The sequence below is a fragment of the Panthera leo genome, chromosome B2, assembly GCF_018350215.1.
Source record: "Panthera leo isolate Ple1 chromosome B2, P.leo_Ple1_pat1.1, whole genome shotgun sequence".
NCBI lineage: Eukaryota > Metazoa > Chordata > Mammalia > Carnivora > Felidae > Panthera > Panthera leo.
Genome location: NC_056683.1, coordinates 68,168,188 through 68,189,253, shown reverse-complemented (window position 1 = coordinate 68,189,253; position 21,066 = coordinate 68,168,188). Strand labels below are relative to the sequence as shown.

At 37.4% G+C, this 21,066-nt stretch overlaps 1 protein-coding gene and 1 pseudogene across 2 annotated transcripts in view; both read left to right on the top strand.

Moving 5' to 3' along the window:
* Window positions 1–2,175: 2,175 nt before the first annotated feature.
* Window positions 2,176–4,043, top strand: LOC122219079 (annotated as a pseudogene).
* Window positions 4,044–18,257: 14,214 nt separating this feature from the next.
* Window positions 18,258–21,066, top strand: part of IMPG1 (interphotoreceptor matrix proteoglycan 1) — a 132,560-nt gene continuing 129,751 nt past the window's right edge. For both annotated transcript variants that reach the window (XM_042937340.1, XM_042937339.1), the window contains exon 1: window positions 18,258–18,324. In XM_042937340.1, coding sequence (XP_042793274.1) covers window positions 18,258–18,324 — 67 coding nt within the window. The remainder of the gene's footprint in view (window positions 18,325–21,066) is intronic.

Sequence of the window (21,066 nt, the reverse complement as noted above, 5' to 3'; positions counted from 1 at the left end):
AGGGAATTTATAAAGGAAATTCACAGAAATAAATGTCTAACTGACCTAAGCCAATTTGGTTAAAAACAAAGAAGTTAATTTTAATAGATAATAGTGGACACCAGGAGTTGAAAGTGGGTGAGAGTTTACTATTTCCATACAATCTTATTTCCAGGTTTTAGTAAAAGAATTCAACAAAAATTTTTCATATATACAGACCATAATTAAATTAACATTTATTAGTTAGCAGACCTTCCAATAAATCATATAGCCTTTTCTGTAAGCCCAGTGAAATCTCTTTGCAACAGATGTGAGAAAATTCTAGAAGAATTCAGTTAGCCTTGTGAGCATTAGCAGTCAACCACAACACTCCAAAGAGATGGCTGGACAAAAAGGATCTGGACTGGATCTGGCTGGACTGGCTGGGTCTGGACTGTCAAGGATCAAGCTTCCAACTTCTAACAATAAAGGGTGACTTGCTAGACTCATGGCGAGGCAGGGAGTATTTCTAGAGTATTTCAGTCAGTTCACGGTCTTCAACTGTTACTAATCTCACTAATGGATGCCTGCTTCCAACATCCATTATCTAATTAACAAGCCACTAATTTCACCAATGAATATCCATCTCTGTCCTTCATTATGCTAATATCTTAAAATCTGGTGTTATTTGGAATTAGATTATTAAAGATTATAACAGCTGTCTCGATTACATCCTGTTTTAGTAAATGTTGATTATCCCCTCCTTTCTGCTAGAGTATGCATTGCAACCAGGCAACTGGTGATACCTAACACGTAACTCAGACTCACACAGGGAGACACACACACGAATACATGTGCAGACATGTGTGCCTATCCCAAAATATTTTGAAATAAGACATCGTAAGATACATTGTTCAATTCTCATTTGAGATTTCAAGTTGCAAGTTTCACTCAATATTTCTATTGATCGTTACCAGCTTGGGATCCTAGCTTGTAATGAGAGACTAGTCTTAAATCATTGGTTAACCATGAGACATTAAGAACTTCCTTAGCCTGTAGCCTGCCTAAGCTTCATTTTCCTCATGTGCAAAATGATAATAATACCTACCTAACGTGGATAATATGTGAATAAATTGAACAAAGTCATTCAGTGTTTTTTATTATGGTTAGACTGTATTGGCTAACATCTTTTGAAAGGTGCTTAACTGATAACTCCATTTCATTGTCTCTGTGTACACTGTATTGCTTTTAAATGACAAGCCCCTCCAGGGCAAATGTCTGTGTTTCATGCTCTAAAACTCTTTTGAGTCCTACAAAAATGAGGCAATTTTGGAAACTTCCTTTAAGGGTAAGTGCTTATTAGATAGAGCATCTGCTAGTGGGAATTTTGTGCTAGTGCCTCTCTCTCTCTCTCTCTATCTCTCTCTCTCTCTCCACACCCCCGAACTCTGCTACAGATGCACATCTCACCCATGCCTCCTGCTCTGCCTATTAACAATATTTTTTAAAAAATGTATTTTGGCCCAGCTAGCTTGTCAAACTCATTCCGTGTCATCTTTCACTGCTACACTATATAGAGAGAAGTCTCATGCACTCTTTTCCACTACCCAATTACTCTGTAATGCACTGCAAGCTGACTTCCTTCTCCACTATGCTACTGAAATGCTCTCCCAAAGGTCATGGATTCCTCCCTATTATAGATCCAACTGTGTTTCCTCCGTGCTCATCTTCTTCATTCTTTTTGCAGCCCTTGACCCTGCTGACTATTCACTCTCCCTTGCTGTGCATCTCAGTAGTCTGGCAGTGAGCACTGGAGAAATTCAGACCTCAAAGATCTTTCAACACCGTCATTTAAACTGAGTGTAGTGTCTGTAAAATTCAAGTCATTGATGAAAGTGCCTGTGCTCTTACAATGTGCAACATTTATCATGACATTATATACAAGAGAATATATGTAACTTGCTGATACCAAATTTAATTTGTTGATTCTCTTAGTAGATGTGGCTAATAAACATTTTGAAAATGCTATATTGTAAAATGCACACAGATCCCTTTCTAGGGAGGAAGCCAAGGGGGCCTGATAAAGCTGGACAGTGGCATTGTCCCTCTCTGGTGGCCACCAGTGGGAGACATTACGTGAGTGAGATACTGCTCATGAGCATGAGGTCAGGCAAAAGTCCCTGCTTCTCTGTGGAGCCTAACGACCCTTCCACCTCAGACCTCACTGGACGACCAGAATGGAGAAGATTTTGGGACCCACCTTTTCAGCTGTCACTACCATTGCAAAAGCCAATGAGACCTGCGTGCACAGACAGCACCACACGGTGCCCTCTTCCTCCAGCACCCACACCTGCTCCCCTCGGGATAAGGAAGACAGCGTGCCCCCGTCACCACCCTGCAGTCTGAATCCACGTCGTGCGCTGCCATCTCTCCCAACTGCCCGTGCTCTGAGTCCAGCCTGTCCCTGTGCTCCACCTTCTTGCTCCCAGAGTATAAGGAGGAGCTGGAGCCGCTAGTGTTTGCTGAGCAGCCCTCAGTGAAGCTCTGTAGCCAACTCTGCTGCGGTGTGTTCAGGGACCCTGTGATCAGCACATAGAGGCACATGTTTTATCGAAGATTCATCTTAAGTCAGAGAAGTGTCCTGTGGACAACACCAAGCTGATGGCGGTAGTGAACAAAACTGCACTGGAGCATAGATCCAGGAGCTCTTCATTCTCTACAGACATAGCTCTCCAGGGGTGGCTGGCAGGAAGCCCACCCTCTTTGAGGTAGACCTCCTGTGGGGGCCTCTTTGCCACCAAGCTCAGTGCCTGGAAGGATCACAAGGGCTGCTGTGACTGCAGGTCTGTGTGGTGCTCCAATGGCCCTAGCTGCCAGCCCCTCGTCCAGATGAACCTGGAGGACCCCTCAAGGAATACAGGTATGTCAAGTAGCCCCACTCTAAGTACAGGTGCATGTTCGTGAGAAATCAGGACATGTATGAGATGTACTTGAAGGAGTTACTGCAGCAAAAGGCTGATAGCTTCCATAAGATACATGTGGTGCTGACCCAAAAGGTCCAGGAGATGATTTTCTGCACTCCATGCTGGACAAGCTTTCACAGAAGATTGACCAGCTAGAGAAGAGCGTAAACTCAAGTTTGATGTCCTGGATTAAGACCAGGCTCGGAGAGGACCTTATGGAGTTCTGGAGGGACATGTCCGTGACAAGCTATCCTACATCAATATCTGGCTAAACGTGGGCATCCTAGGATCCTATGACCCTCAATAGATCTTCAAGTGCAAAAGAACCTGCATGGGCCAACAAGGCCCTGTCTGGTGTCTCTACATCTGCTCCACGGGTGACCTGTGGGACACTTGTGCCATCTACAAGTGCCAGAAGATGCTGGAGGGCCATGACAGCATTGTGCTGATGCTCTGCCTCCAGAGGCGCAGGCTTTATGGTAGCTCAGCAGACTGTACATCATGTGGGACATCCAGAACCTGCAGATGGTGAACATGATCCAAGCCCAGACAATTGGTATACACACTGGTATCCTCATACAGCATCCTCTTCAGCTCCCTGAAGGACATCTAGGTGTGGGACATCATGGGCACTGAACTGAAGTTAAAGTAGATGCTCATAGGCCTCAACCCCTGGGTGCAGGCCCTGGTCACCATCCAGAGCTACATGCACAATGGCTTCTAACCAGATAATCAAGAGCTGGGACATCTGGACCCTCAACTGCACCCACATCCTGTAGATGTCGGTAGCAGCATCTACTGTATTGGCACAATGAATGGCCACATTGTCAGTGGCATCTAAGAGAACCTCATCCACGTATGAGACATCAAGTCTAGGTAGCAGGTGCCGATCCTAACAAGCCTCATTGGTACCACATGTGCCCTGAAAGTCATCTTGATGCCAGACCAGACCAAAGTCTCCAGCACATCCTATGACAGGTCTTTCGGGGTCTGAGATGAATGACATGATCTGCATGCAGACCCTGCTGCATCATCAATGCAGTGTGACAGGGCTGGCCATGTTCCAAGGACCAGCTCTTCTCAGGGGTTGTGGACAGCACTGTAGAAGTTTGAACGTGCTAAAAGAAAATCCAGGCTGGGTCTTGGCTTCTTCTTGGCCTGCATTAGGCCTGTCCACACCAGGCTGGCCATATGAGTGGTCTCAGGGTCTCTTCCTGCCTTGTGGTGAGCAGGCTCAGCCTGCCAGGCAGTTTCCTGCCTGCCCTATGCCCTTCAAGCCTTTCTCTGTTTGATTCTGTCCTTGTTCCTCCTCCTGAGGTGCCAGATACAATACTGGACGAGCCCACCCTTCTGTCCCCACCCCAACTAGACTTGTGGGCCTTTTTATTCACCTTTTATACTATCTTTAGACTATATATATACACATATATATATGTGTATATATATATGTGTATATATATATATGTATATATATATATGTGTGTATATATATATATGTGTGTATATATATATATGTGTATATATATATGTATATATATGATTACTTTCTGATTGAAATAAAAGCTGCATAGACTGTGAAAAAATAAATAGAATGCATACAGATCGACACTTTTAAAATTTAAAAAAAAAATACTTGGGGCGCCTGGGTGGCTCAGTCGGTTGAGTGTCCGACTTCAGCTCAGGTCACGATCTCACGGTCCGTGAGTTCGAGCCCCGCGTCAGGCTCTGGGCTGATGGCTCGGAGCCTGGAGCCTGCTTCTGATTCTGTGTCTCCCTCTCTCTCTGCCCCTCCCCCATTCATGCTCTGTCTCTCTCTGTCTCAAAAATAAATAAACATTAAAAAAAAAATTAAAAAAAATAATACTTGCTTTTATAGTGTCCAGCTTATAATTATTTTTCCCAAGGAGGGACTAGTTCAATTTATTATCCATTACCATATTTATTACCAAGTATTTGGAGTAGGGCAAGAAGGAGAGAGAAAAGAGCTCTGTGCTAAGAGTCTTGGGAGAAAGGCTGGCCTGCTTTGTCTCTAGAAGAGGAAGAGACCATTCAAGTCCTCCCACATCAGGATTCATCAAAAAAGTCTCTGAGAAAATAATGAAGGTGGATGAGGAGGCAGGACCTTTGTCCCTCATTAAAACTGTCATCCCATGTCCCTACTATTGCCTGCCTCCATGTTTGCCTCTTTTGTCAGATTCCATCTTTTGTTCCTCCCCTCGTTGTGGCCTAGGCAACCATTTTCATTTAATCCTGTGGTCTTTAGCTGGCTCCCAAAATGAGATGATCAGGAGGGTAAATGCAGAAGACAGGAGCCCACCTTAAATGAAACTGTAAGTGATGTTACCCTTGTGTTTCTTTCTGTGTGTTTTATCCCTTCTTCCTAAGATATGGGTAATAACGTAGGGGAAACTTTCAGAGCTATGTGGTGTGAATCTTGTATTAACAAGAAAGACACCCGGAAGTACAGAAGAGGACACTGGGTTTTTGTCAGAGATAATAGAACCAATTCTCCCAAGATCAAGGCTTTAACACTCATAGCACTGCCTACCTGCCCCTCCTAGGATTCATTTCTTCTAGAAGTGGTTCAGCCACTCTTCATTCGTCACACATTTTGATGGTGATGAAATACCTCAAGAATCCCCTTTGCCTATCTGAACTGCGGGGACAATCCCTAGAATGCTAAGCAGACTGTTGCCTGTCTACCAAAGAAAAGATTCCAGAGATGGAAACTTACCAGATTCCTATGTAGTCACTTTACCCATGATGTCCAAATCAGTAGATGAAATGTGAAGGAAAAGACCAATGCAAACGCTAAACTTTGGATGTGAGCCTTTTCATTAGCTTCTCTTTTTGTTCAATGTTGTTGTGATACTGTGATTTATATTAAGAAATAAATATTTGGTCTTTGTCGCCCATTTCCAACACAGAACTCTTAATACCCTTTGGAATCTCCTAAGTGAGGAGAGCCAGAAAGGTGCTTTTTGTTATGTTAATGGAGTGGCTCAGGACCCCCACCTCTGGATGGGGGCTGGTTGCCAGGGGAGCCAACCATGTGATTAGAGGGTCGGAAATTTCAGTCCTACCCCCTTGACCTCCAGGTAGGGAAGATGGGCTAGCGATTGAGTTCAATCACTAATGATTTAATCAATTGTGCCTATGTAATGAAGCCTCCATTTGGTTGTTCAAACCCAAAAACAAGGCTTGGAGAGCTTCCAGGTTGGTGATCACGTGGAGATCTGAGGAGAGCGGCATACGTGGAACAAGTGTGGAATTCCGTGCCCTTTCCCCATACTTTGCCCTATGCATCTCTTGCATGTCTGTTCCTGAGTTATATTCTTTCATAATAAATGGGTAATCTAGTAAGTAAAATGGTTCTGTGAGTTCTGTGAGCCACTCTAACAAATTAATTGAACACAAAGAGGGGTTATTGAAACTTTCAATCTATAGCCAGTCGGTCAGAAGCCCAGGTGACAACCTGGACTTGCAGCTGGCCTCTGAAGTGAGGAGGGGCATGATCTTGTAGGACTGAGCCCTCCACCTGTGGGACGTGATGCTATATGCAGGGACTTGATGCTATGACGCAATTCTGCTATATGCAGAATTTAATTGAATTGCAGGGGCACTCAGCTGCTGGTTGCTGAGAATTGTTTGTATGAAGGAGACACCCCCCCCCCACACACACACACAGGAATTGGTGACCAGGACCCACTAGTTGTTAATTCGTCTGAAGAGTGTCAGTTACTTTCTTAGCATCTGTTTTCCCTGTGAAAGGAATGTAATGAGGAGAATAAGGGGAACATAGGCTTTGGGAGTCAGAAAGATCTAGGTTGAAAACACTGCTTCCCATTTACTGGTCGCATATTTGGGAAATATACTTACCAACTCTTAGGCCTCAATTTCCTCATCTGTAAAGCAAAATAAAAATAGTACTTAACCTCATAGAGGTGCTGGGAACATGTCATCTATGCATATAAAGTACCTAATTGAGATCTTGGCATTTACTAGGAATATAAAAAAATTATATCTATTTTGATTAACAAATGGAATAATTTCTTTATGAAATTAACTGATTCATTTTGGTAACCATTTCTCATTTTTACTGAATTCAGATGAAAGAATACATCTGCAAAAACATACTGCCCTCTCTACCCTACCTTGTACATTTTAAATGCACCACTGAAATTCTGACAGAAAATAAAGGAGAATGCTTATCTCTTTAAGAATATATAATGATTGTTGACAGTCACCAGCTTGAAGAAGCACTTCTGGATTGATTAACAGTGACCCATAATTAAATATAACAGTACTTAGAAAAAGACCTGATGGTCCCAGAAAGAATTGTTTCAGGAATAATGAGTGTTTATCATTTTTATTTGCTTCCTAAGTGGCAGTTATCAACATTAGCTACCCAGATTTTTTAATTAAAAATGGAAAAAATTAATAAGGTACTTCTGTCAAGAGAAACTTTGAAATATTTGTCATAATATAAATTCAGTATCTCTATAATCATGTAAATGACATAGGGTATTTTTAAGAACACAAAGTTATCTATACCACATTTTCCTTTAAGCAACATGTTTTGTTAAGGAGACTATGAAGTGGAAATTGTTTTTATGACTTAAAATTGTTGCTTTCTCTCTTAAAGAAAAAGTACTTATGTTTCACAATAGAGTTAGAAACATAAATATAGCACAGGATACAGCAAACAGAGAGAAAATATTTTGTTAGCAGCTACCAGCTTTCCAGCCCATATGAATATATATATATATATATATATATATATATATATATATATAATATATATAAATATTTATGTGTATTTATATATAAGTCTGTATCTATTCTAAGTCCTCATATACTTTTTATTAGATGTGGTTATTTAAAAGTCATTTTTCACCTACCTCATTTCTCATTTTCAGATATGCTACTCTAAGTAAGACACTACACCAATTTGATGATTCTAATTTTCTTTAATATCACCAAAATAATCTGTAGTTAAAGAAGAAAGCTAAAAACCCATTACCGCCAGGTACCCCCAGGAAATAATAATAAAGGATTATTTTTTAAATAGGAAGCCATAACAGTAAACAGAATGAGAAAGGAGAAAACAGTAATAAAATTTTAGAATTTCTGCAGCAGGTAAAGCCATTAGGTCATTTGAACCAGTCCTCCTGCTGAGGAAATGTAGACAAGCTGGGTGAAATCTAAAATCATCTTATTGAAGGGAGTAGAGAACTAACAAAATAATGAAGCATTACCAGAATGAAGATCTATAGATCAGCATCAAGACAAGTGAACCTAGCTTTGGGGGCTACTTCTGCCCGCCAGAACATTTGCAGATCTGTAAGAAAGGCAAAGGCTGAAGTGCTTTTTAAAATCTCTTCACAGGAAGGGAAAAAGTTGGGAGTCCAGGAGATGGCAAAGCCCTAGTAACCCAAAGGGCTGCGTCCTAGGAACAAAGGTGAACACAAAGGAACCGTGCCTCAGCCAAAGGTGTAAAGCCCAACTCTGAATTATCTGTGTAGTCTAGAAAATCTCCAACTCAGAAATTTTATTGAATTGACCTCAGATTGCTACTAATTCTCAGTGGATGGAAGAAGCAAGGAAGATCCTACCTAAAAGGAGATACCCAAACTTCAAACTCTTTTTATAAACTTATTTTTTATATGTTTGGTAAACTTTTTATTTTAGAATAGATTGAGACTGACAGAAAAATTGTGAAGATAGTAGAGAGTTCCCATATACCCCACACATAGTTTTCCCTGGTATTAACATTTTTCATTATTGTGGTACATTTGTTGCATTTAATGAACCGATATTGATAGATCATCAACTGAAGCCCATACGTGAAGCAGATTTTCTTTGTTTGTTTTTTTTTTTTCTTTTTCTTTTAACCAAATGCCCTATTTCTGTTCCAAGATACCATCCAGGACACCACATTAAATTTAGTCATCATGTCTCCATAGGTTCCTCTTGGCAGTGATAGTTTCTCAGACTTTTTCTTGTTAATAATGACCTTGAGAATTTTGAAGCATACCAGTCAGATATTTTGTAGAATGTCCCTCAGTTGAGATTGGCCTAATGTTTTTCCCATGATTATACTGGGCTATGAGGTTTTTTTGGAGAAAGACCACAGAGCTAAAGTGCCATTTTCATCATCCCATATGAAGGAAATACACTATCAACATGACTCCACTGTTGATGTTGACCTTGATCCAAGTTATGTTCGTCAGGATTCTCTAGTATAAAATTAAACTTTATCCCCCTTTCCATATTGTACTCTCTAGAAGGAAATCACTGTACACGGGTCATACTTATAAAGAATAGGAGTTATGCTCCTTGAGGACATAAATTATCTATATAAATTATTAGGAATTCTTCTGCATGGGACATTTTTCTATTACCTCCCATTTATTGAGTTTTTCAATAGTTTATCACTATAGACTCATGGATATTTATTTTATACTTTGTGTTATAATCTAAGACTACTTCATTTTATTCCTGTAATTTCTCCAGCTTTGGACATTGGGAGCCCTTTTGGTTGATTCCTGTGTCCTTTTCATATCCTGCCATCGTTGTGGAGTTGCTGTTTTATGGGGGGCTTTGTTTGTTTTTGGTTGTTTTTTTTTTTTTGTTTAGTTTGGTTTGGTTTAGTTTGAGCACTTCCTTACCTTCTGGCACTACAAGACATTCTGGGTTCATCTTGTATGTGTCCTGCTCCAGTTTGAGAATCAGCCATCTCTCCAAGGAGTCCTGGTTGATTTTACTGAAGAATGGCATTATAAATCAAGATCTGAGTGTTAGTGTGCTCATTGCTACTGCTGTGTCATTGCTTCTAGACTCTCACAGCTGATGGAGAAAGGAAACATGTATATCCTAACCAGAATATTTATACTTATTTATAAAGTATCGATTTATATTGTATATCCATATATGTTGAACTAAACAGGAGTTTATACTCATGTGTCTAACTGTACTCCTTTACCATATGGATTATTCTTTCCTCTTCTTCCCCTTGCTTACCTATAAACTTCCACTCCAGTAGTAAGAAAACTGTCTCCCACTATCTACCATCTATTTATTTAACTGTTCAATTCCAGTATACATGTTATAGTTGTTTTAGAATTGTTAACTCATATGCTTGTTGAAGACAATTTTTTTCAACCAGAGTATACTACTTCTATTCAGTTCCTTTTGTCTCTAGTCTCATTTCTAAAGTTATTTAGGTCAACTATTTCCCCCACCCCTTTCAATGAGATTGTTTCATACATTTTTAGTGTAGCTAGGTTCTTTTGTCACAATGTGAACTGTCGCATAGCATAGAGTCTACCTAACAATTTCTTAAATTTAAATGCCTTAAGACTCACTCCTGCGCTTTAAAGTTTTATGGGTTTTGAAAAACGTAGTGGTATACATTACAGTATTATGCAAAATAGTTTCACTGCCCTAACACCATATGCTTCACCTATTCAAAGCACATATGCACTCTAAAACTCCTTCAACCACTAATCTGTTTTACCTGTTTGTCTTTTGGGGATGTCATATAAATGGAATAATGCAGCATGTCGCCTTTTCAGACTGGCTTCTTTTACCTGGCAATATGCATTCAAAATTCATCCATGTCTCTGAATGGCTTGATAGCTCAGAACTTCTTATTGCTAATAGACTTCCACTGTATAGATGTACACAGTTTGTTTATTAATTCACCTACTAAAGAACATCTTGGTTGCTCTAGGTTTTGGAAATTGTTAATAAAGCTACTGTAAACATTTAAATGCAGGGTTTGTTTGTTTGTTCCCATTTTTCTTTGAGAGAGAGAGAGAGCATGCACGTGAGCAGGGTAGAGGGGCAGAGGGAAAGAGAGAGAATCTTAAGCAGACTCCACATTCAGCCTGGAACCCAACGCAGGGCTTAATCCCATGACCCTGGGATCATGACTCTGAAATGAAAAGTCAGATTGAGCTCAACCGAGTGAGCCACCCAGGTGTCCCTCAAACGTACGCTTTTATGTGGAACATACATTTTCAAATCAATTGGGTAAATACCTAGGAGTTTGCTGAATTGTATAGTAAGAATATATTTAGCTTTGTAAAAACAAAACAAAACAAAACAACTGCCAAACCATCTTCCAAAGTGCCTATACCAATGTGCACCACCACCAGTAATGACTGAGAGTTGCTGTTGCTCTGTATCCTTACCAGCAACTGGTAGTGTCAGGGTTTTGTTTTTGGTTCCTCGTCATTCTAATAGGGGTGTGGCGGTACCTCATTGATGTTGCAATTTGCATTTTCCTAATGAGAAATGATGTCGAGCATCTTTTTATATGCTTACTTGCCATCTGTATATCTTCTTTGGTGAAGTGTTGTTCCAATCTTTGGCTCATTTTTAACTGAGTTGTTAGGTTTTCTTGTTGTTGAGCTTTAGGTTTTCTTTATACATTTTGGATGCAAGTCCGTTATCAGAAATGTGTTATGCAGATATTTTGTCTCCAGTTTGTGGCTTATCTTTTAATTTTGTTTTACAGTATCTTTAGCAGAACAGACATTTCTCATTTTAATAAAATCCAACTTACGATTTTTTTTCTTTCGTGGATCATGCTCTTGTGTTGTATCTAAAATCTCATTATCAAGACTAAGGTCATGTAGATTTGCTCCTATATTTTCTTCTAGAAGATTTACATGCATTTTAAATTAATGTGTAAGATTTTAGTTAATTTCTGGGTAAGATGAAATGTCTGTGTCTAGGTCCATTTTTGGTTTACTTGTTTTCCATGGGTTTCAGGGGTTTTTTGTTTCGTTTGGTTTAGTTTGGCTTTTTGTTTATGGCACCATTTGTTGAAAAGATAATCCTTTATCCACTGAATTGCCTTTTCATCTTCCTCAAAAAATCAATTGGCTGTGTTTGTGTGGGCCTACTCCTTTTTTTCCTTTGATCTTTGTGTATATTTTTTCACCAGTACCAGATTGTCTTGCTTACTGTAGTACAAGTCTTAAACCATAATGTGCAGCAAAAATAAATAAATAAATAAATAAATAAATAAATAAATAAATAAAAATGTGTGGCATACAGTAAGAAAAAATAACAACTTAGATAAGGAGATAAAGCAATATGACTAAGAAAGCAGAGAAGGGCTACTGGGTGGTTCAGTCGATTGAGTGTCCAACTTCAGCTCAGGTCACAATCTCATGGTTCATGAGTCCGAACCCACATCAGGCTTGCTACTGTCAGCACACAGCCCACTTCAGATCCTCTGCCCCACTGCCGTTTCTCTGCCCCTCTCCTGTTCATGCTCTCTGTCTCAAAAATGATTAAACATTAAAAAAAGAAGAAAGGAAAACAGAAAGAGAAAGACAGTAGAAGCAACCCCCAGAGTTGCAGAATTTGGAATTATCAGTCTATTTTTGTGATATTCAGTGAGATGAAAGACATCATTATTGGCACAGAGGTATAAACTATTTTTTAAAAAGAGATAAAATAGAATTGGAATAGTACAAAATAGAAATCTCAGGGGTGCCTGGGTGGCTCAGTCAGTTAAGCGCCTGACTTCGGCTCAGGTCATGATCTCACAGTTCATGGGTTTGAGCCCCGTGTCCAGCTCTGTGCTGACAGCTCAGAACCTGGAGCCTGCTTTGAATTCTGTGTCTCCTTCTCTCTTTGCCCCTTCCCTACTTATGCTGTCTCTCTTTCTCTCTCTCTCTTTCTTCCAAAAATAAACATTAAAAAGTTAAAAAAATAATAAATCTCAGAACTGAAAAAAATAGAATAACTGAAATTAAGAACAATAAATTAGATCTAGATGATGAGAAAATAGTGAAATAAAAGGTAAGTTAATATGACAAAACAAAAGATATGGATAAAGGCTGGGAAAACATGAATATATGTGATACACAGAATAAAGATAAATAAGGAAGATAAACAAAATTGACAAACCAAACTTGACTAATCAAGGAAAAAAAAGAGAGGACCCAAATCAACAAAATTATAAATAAAAAAATTACAACTGATACCACAGAAATACAAATAATCATAAAATGCTACTATGAACAACTATATGCCAACAAACTGGACAACCTAGAAAAAAATAAATGAATTCTTAGAAACATGTAACATACCAAGACTGAATCAGGAAGAAATAGAAAATCTGAACAGAACAATTACAAGCAAGGAGACTGAATCAGTAATCATAATCTCCCAACCAAAAAAAAAAGTGCGGTGCAGAACCAGATGGTTTCACAGGTAAATTTTACCAAACATTTATTTTTTTAAGTTTACTTATTTATTTTGAGAGAGAGAGCACGAGTAGGGGAGTAGGGTAAGGGCAGAGAGAGACAGAGAGAGAGAATCCCAAGTAGGCTCTGTAATGTCAGCACAGAGCCCAACACAGGGCTCAATCCAGTGAACTGTGAGATCGTGACCTGAGCCAAAACCAAGAGGCAGACATTTAACTGACTGAGCCATCCAGGCGCCCCTTCACTAAACATTTAAAGAGGAATTTACACCAATCCTTCTCATACTCTTCCAAAAATAGAAGAAGGATTGGTGGGGTGCCTAGCTGGCTCAGTCAGTTAAGTGCCCAACTCTACGTTTCAGCTCAGGTCATGATCTCAGGGTTTCCTGAGTTCAAGCCCAAGGTCAGGCTCTGTGCTCACAGTGCAGAGCCTGCTTGGGATTCTCTCTCTCTCTCTCTCTCTCTTTCTCTCTCTCTCTCTCTCTGCCTCTTCCCCCCACACTGTCTGTCTCTCTCAAAATGAATAAATAAACTTGAAAAAAAATGTTTTTTAAATATAGAAGAAGGATTGGGATTCTCTGCCTCTCTCTCTCTCTGCCCCTCCCCCACTCTCTCTCTCTCTCTAAAAATAAATAAGCTTTAAAAGAAAAAGCAAAACTATTCCTAGACTAGAAAAAGAATTAACACTCTTCAACTCCTTTTATGACCATAATCTACTAGTATATCATAAGAAGGCAATTTTACTCATGAATGTAGATGTTTAAGAGACTAAACAAAAATTAGCAAACTGCATCCAGCAATATATACAAAACACTAATATACACTACAACCAACTTAGTGTTACTCTAGGAAAGTAGGCTTGGTTTAGCATTAGAAAAATCAATGTACTTTACACTGTTAAGAGATAAAAGTGAAAAAAATCTATGATAATTTCAAAAGATCTACAAATCAAGTAATAGTCAATAGCCATTCATTATTTAAAAAAAAACAAAAAACTCTGCGATCTAGGAATAAGGAAATTTCCTTATTCCATAATAGGTTAAATAAAAAATTACAAACACTATTCTTAATGATAAAATGTAAGTTTTCCTTTTAGAACCAGAAAAAATAAAACAAACATACCTGCTATCACCATTTTATTCAACATTTTATTAGAGGTCCTCACCAGTGCAGAAGAGCAAGGAAAAGGAAGAAAATGTGTAAGAATTGGAAAGGAGGAAAACAATTATTATTCATAAATGACAATAGTATATGTAGAAAACTGAAAAGAATAAACCAAAAAAAACCCATTAGAATTCATTAATTTGTTTCTCAAGGTCACTGCACACAGGATCAATATACAAAAATCAGTAATGTTTTTACATCTGGCAATAACAAACTGAAAATAAAATTTTGAAAATAATACCTTTTATAATAAAATTAAAATATCAATACTTAAAAATTTCAAAAAATCAATCAAATGAAATATAAATGACAAAATTAAAGAAACAATATAAATATATTATATAAATAAATATACAAATCATGTTCATGGATTAGAAGATTCAACATGGTAAAGATGTCAGTTTCCCCAAATTGATCTACAGTCCAGTGTAGTTTCTTTTTTTGTAAGTTTTTATTTAAATTCCAGTTAGCTAACATGCAGTGTAATATTAGTTTCAGGTGTACAATGTACTAATTCAGCACTTCTATACATCACCCAGTGCTGATCACAAGTGCACTCCTTCATCTCCATCACCTATTTATGAATCCTAGCAAACCTTTTTTGTGGAACTTGACAATCTGACCCTGAAATGTATATAAAAATTCAAAACACTAAAGGTAAACAAGATTATTTTGAAGAAGAACAAGATGGGAAAACTTGTTCTACAGATGTGAAGACATACTAAAAAGGTACAGTAATTAAGATAATGCAGCACAAGAGTAGACAAATAGGAAAGAGAACCCACAAACATATGTATTCTTGATTTATGACAAAGTTGGAACTAAAGAACAGTAGAGGAAATAATGATCTTTTCAATAAATAGTAGTGGGATAGGAAAATCTAAACAACAGTGCTGACAGATGTGTAGATAAGCAGTAAAATTATAAAGAAAACTAATAAGTGATTGCTATAGAAATCAGCATAATGATTATATTTAATGGAGAAGAAAGGTTTGTGTTTTTGAGTGGGAACATGGGTCCTTCTAAGGTGCTATTAATATTCTGTATTTTCAGGGGCGCCTGGGTGGCTTAGTCGGTTAAGCGGCCGACTTTGGCTCAGGTCATGATCTCGCAGTCCGTGAGTTCAAGCCCCGCGTCGGGCTCTGTGCTGACAGCTCAGAGCCTGGAGCCTGTTTCAGATTCTGTGTCTCCCTCTCTCTGACCCTCCCCCGTTCATGCTCTGTCTCTCTCTGTCTCAAAAATAAATAAACGTTAAAAAAAAATATTCTGTATTTTCACCTAGATATTACTAGACTGTTCACTTCATAATAATTTTATTAAGCTGAACATGTGGGTTTAAGCAAAGTTCTAAAACACAGATAAATGGTAGCAGACCTGGAAAGACAAATCTTAAACTGGCAGTAGAGAAGCACTCTATCACTCTCTTGCTCTCTGTCCCTCTCTGTCTATCTGTTTGTCTCTCAAGAAATCTTATAGATCTTCTAGAAAGATCCTATACAAAGAATTAAGAACAAAAAATACTTCAGATTTTAGTAGCACAGGAAGCTAGAAGAAAATGGATTAATGTCTTCAGTATTCTAAGTGAATGTTATTTCCAACGTAGAATTCTTTTTTCTTTGCTTGCTTGCTTTCTTTCTTTCTTTCTTTCTTTCTTTCTTTTTCTTTTTCTTTTTTTTTATAAATGTGTATTCATTTTTTGAGAGAGAGAGCGTGAACAGGGGAGGGGCAGAGAGAGAGGGAGACTGAGGATCCCTAGAGGGCTGTACGCTGACATCAGTGAGCATGATGCAGGGCTTGAACTCACGAACAATGAGATAAAGTCAGACACTCAACCCATGAGATAAAGTCAGACACTCAACCCATGAGATGAAGTCAGACACTCAACCGACAGAGCCACCCAGGCACTCCCCCAACCTAGAGCTCTATAGTCAGTTGTTTTTCATCCATTCGGGCTGCTTCCCAAATGGTAGCATACTGAATACCAAAGACTGAGTAGTTTATAAACAACAGAAATCTATTTCTTACAATTATGGAGGATGGGATGTCCAAGATCAAGGTGCAAGCTTATATTCAGTATCTGATGAAAGCATGCTTCCTAGTTCATACATATTTTGTCACTGTGCCTCGCATGATGGAAGGAACAAAAGAGCTCTCTGGTGCCTCTTTTGTAAGGGAGCTAATCCTATTCATGAGGACTTCACACACATAACCCCATCACCTCCTAAATGTCCCACCTCCAAATACCATCCCACTGGGAGTTAGTTTTCAACATATGAATTTTAGGAGGACACAGACATTAAGTGTATAGAGCTGGCCAAACTATCAATCAAGCATGAGGATAGATGAAAGCCATTTTTAAACATATAAGATCTCAAATATATCTACTGTGAACTTTCAGCAATATACTGGAGCATATGCTCTGCTAAAACAAGACATTAGGTTACGAAAGAAGGCAACATAAGATCCAGAAAACTCGTGACCCAACACAAGAGAGGTAAAAGCCGTCTCCAAGGTAATTGTGAAAGAGGATCCCCAGATGACCGCTGTGAACAATAACAAGACAAGAAACAATACAGACTGAAGGGGCTCAGCAAGTCCTGGGAAAGACAGATTATCTGAAGACTATAACCATAAAAACAGGAAATTTATATATCTGGGGTAATATTTGGGGATAACTTATTGTTTTGTTTATAAAATCTAAGGGGAAAAAGTAAGAGAATTGCAAAAAGCATCATGGGGTAGCAGTTAAAGTATAGGCTCTGAAACCAGGCTCTGAGTTCAAATACTGGCTCTGCCATATGTATACCTTAGCTTCCTCAAATATAAAACAGATCATAATAGTATCTACCTCATAAAGTCATATTAAGGAATATATGGATAATCTATGGAAATGTCTAGGAGGAGTGTCTGTCACAACTTAGCTCTCAATACATGTTAATAACCACAGTGTACTCCACGGCTCAGCTATATATAGCATGTATACAGTCACAGAAACATAAAATTGAACACTCGGTAAACTGAAAATACAATAATACCGAGGTGGATAGAAGGACAGGATGACTACATGTATATGGAGAGGGGAGAGTGTGTATGTAGATATCTCCATATCTACTTACTAATGCATAAAAGTAAAAAACAAAAAAATAGTCATAGAAGCATACTATGTAGAGGTACAAATAAGAATACTAGAATTAGCTTAAAAACTTAAAAGTGGTTTCCTTTGAATGGAGGAATAGATACATTACTCTTCACAAACCTTGTAGAACTATTGGACTCTTTAAATTCTGTATATGAAAAATTTTAAAAAGTTAAAACCAGACTTAAACCCAAAAAGTCATCTGTATGTAATGCCAGAAAGAAAGCAACTTACAAAGCCATGCATTTCTTCTATGAGAATGAAGACAGCTTTGCTGCCTCCAGAGACTAACACATATTGAATAAGCACATATTTCGAAGGATAGCAATTAAGCTCTTTCAATGGATGTTCCTTGAGCATGTCATTTTGGAAAACATTTGACCCTAACTGTCAGCCTTCTTCTGCATTTGGCGGGACTTCCCCTGGCTCCCTGTGTCACTCTAACAGGTGAATAACTAAGAAAAAAGCCTTTCTTCTGCCTGTGGACACTTGTTTATGATGGCGTTCAGGATCCTGGAGCTAGGCTGACAGATGCTCCTCCAGAAGGTTAATGAGATAAAGGTTCCTCCAGCTGGCCCTTAAGCAGAGATTACACCTGAGGGGAAGATAAGTAGATTATTCCAGAAACAGACATTGCTTCATGTTCTTCATAAATTAGCACCCTCATAAAGGTAAACCAAGAAGGTTATCCTCTCTCAGCTGGCATCAGTATTTAATTACTTTTCATATTTCTGTCATTTTATTTTTTTAATGAGATTTGGGACTGTTCTGTGATTGTTACCAGAATTGCCAATGCACAAGAGCCAGAATGTATTTGGAAACTAGAAGGGCTATTTTTGTTTTTTGGATTTTTCTCCAGGTTCAAGGAACCAAAGGTAAGTTATTTGAATATTTGTTTATTTTTAAAATTGCTTATCTATAAAATCTATTTGCAGAAGTGAACATTCAAAATCAACAAGCTCACCATTATGTCTCAGAGGATTAGTATATGGTAAGCCCTAAATAAATATTGATTAATTGATTGAATGATTGTCAGAAATGGTTTTCACGTTGTTGAAAATTTACTTCATAATTTTAAGTGCAATTAATGTTAATAAAATAAGAGAGATGAATGCATCCTTTTTGCTTTATAAAACATCGAATACAAATTTATGTCAATATCAGTAACATTAGTAGATCCATGAAACCATTCCATTTATCTCTTAAAATTGACAAATAAAATATAAAGGTTGATGCAATATTTACTGAAGCTAATGTTTTAAGCTATTTATAATCAGACAAAAAATGTATTTCTTACCTTCTCATAATTAAATCTTGAGTTGCTTTTCCTTAAAAAATAGCAAGGGGGCTTTGTCTTCAGAGTTCATGATAATGACAAACTCAGAAACATGGTTGTTTTTGAAGTTGTTTGCATAAAAGAATGAGGCAGTGCATGTTCTTTTTTTTTTTTTTTAGCTTTTTTAAGATCACTGATAAATTTTATTTTATTTTATTTTATTTTATTTTATTTATTTATTTATTTATTATTTAAATTCAAGTTAGTTAACATACATTGTAGTCTTGGCTTGAGGAGTAGAACCCAGTGATTCATCTCTTACATATGACACCCAGTGCTCATCCCAACAAGTGTCCTCCTTAATGCCCATCACCCACTTGGCCCATCCCTCCACCCAACGCCCCTCCAGCAGCCCTCAGTTTGTTCTCTGTATTTAAGAGTCTCTTATGGTTTGCTTCCCTCTCTGTTTTGAAGTTGCATGCATGAAAGAACGAGGCAGTGCATGATCTTATGGCAAATCTTCAAATGAATTTAAAATTAAAGCAAGCCACTAAGCAGGCATATTTAAGAAAAATAATGTATTTTCAAAAATCCTGTTGAAGAAAGCTTCACTTTTTTTTTTTTAAGAATAAACTTAGTCATTGTAACATAGTCTTTTTAAGACATTTGAAATCAGTAATGTTTGGTTCTTCCGTAAGGATGACACAGCTTCAGACATTTAACATTTTAATCAAATTATTGGTTTGAAAATGTCCAGAGAAAGTAAAACAAAGAGTTGTTGCATTTGTAAGTCACAAAATAACTAATTGTCAGTTATTTTATATGTTACTTTTTAGTGGTTGCATTTAGAAGGAGAAAAAAAATTCTATAAAAGAGTATATAAAAATACCTTTTGTTTTTCAACCTGTAAATGATAGTGGATGAAACAAAAGTTTACTTACCTTTCCTTTCAATTGTCAGTTATATATCAATGTTTACATTTATAAAAACATTTTCATTAGAAACAAATGATGGGATTCTAGTGTATTTTGAGTTTAATTTGCTGAAACAAGCTTACTGTCTATTTCACACACTTGACCAGGCAAATCATCTTTGGGTTTGTCATTGTTGTTTAATTAATTGTGTTAACTAATTTAACTATTTTTGCTATTTTCATACATTATATATCAACCATTACAATTACAAATAGCATAATCATTTGCATAAAGTTAAATTAAATAAGCTCACCAAAACCTATAATTTGTTATATGCCAGTTTCTATGAAACAAAGTACAATTAATGGCATAATAAAAAATCCTTATATTTTACTTGTTTGGGACTTTTTATTCTGTAAGAATCTCAGATCTGTGAACTTCTGTTAATCTCCAATTACTGAGGTCTACATTAATTAGAGTTTATGTGCTTCAGCCTGACTGGATTCCCGTTGGTAACTAATTAACCATGAGTGTATTTACATAGAAATACCATGAGTGTATTTACATAGAAAACAGTATGGGGAGTGAGAAGAAAAGTTCAATTTAATACAACTAGCTGTTAAACATATCCACTGAGTGTTCAAATTCGAGAGTTTCTTTTTAAAAAATTATAGATTATTTAAAAAACCAAAAAATACATGAAAAATTGCACATAGAACTTCCATCCAAACACAACCTATGCTGGTACTGATATACGTTCCCTCGGTCTTTTTTCTATGTACACTTATTTAATTTTTACATGATTGCAGTTTTACAGTAGCACAATTTTATACCAGGCTTTCTGCACTTCTGTTCCATTATATGAATGTTCTACATTGCTATCTAGTTTTGACATGTGTCTTTTTTTGGCTACATAATATTCCTTTCAGTTGATATGTCATGATTTGCTTTACATACTAGCCAACAAAAGAGAAATAATTGTTTCTAATTATATTGTTATTATGAATAACATTGCAATGAACATCTTTATACAAGTCTCTCTTAGTATTTAAGATTCTTAGCATAAATTGACTAAAGTAAAAAATTGGGTCTAAGCATAAACAGTTTTATAGTATTTGATTCATACCAAATTGCTTCTCGAAAGTTTTCCTATGCCGTTAGGTGATTTTTCCCAATTGAGTTCCACAGAGTGGTTACCAGCTACCCAATACTGTGCTTGACATAAAATATTAAGAGACCCAAAGACATGCCAATACTTTAAAATTTTTACTTTAAGCTTTGCAATTCTGAATGTAGTTTTCCCACTGATAACACAAAAGTGAAATGACTTTGATTTCAAAACCTTTACTATGTAAAATTGTTTACTCAACCGAACAGTTCAGTAATTTCAAGGAACAATTATTTTGTCAAGATACCAAGGTGCCTCT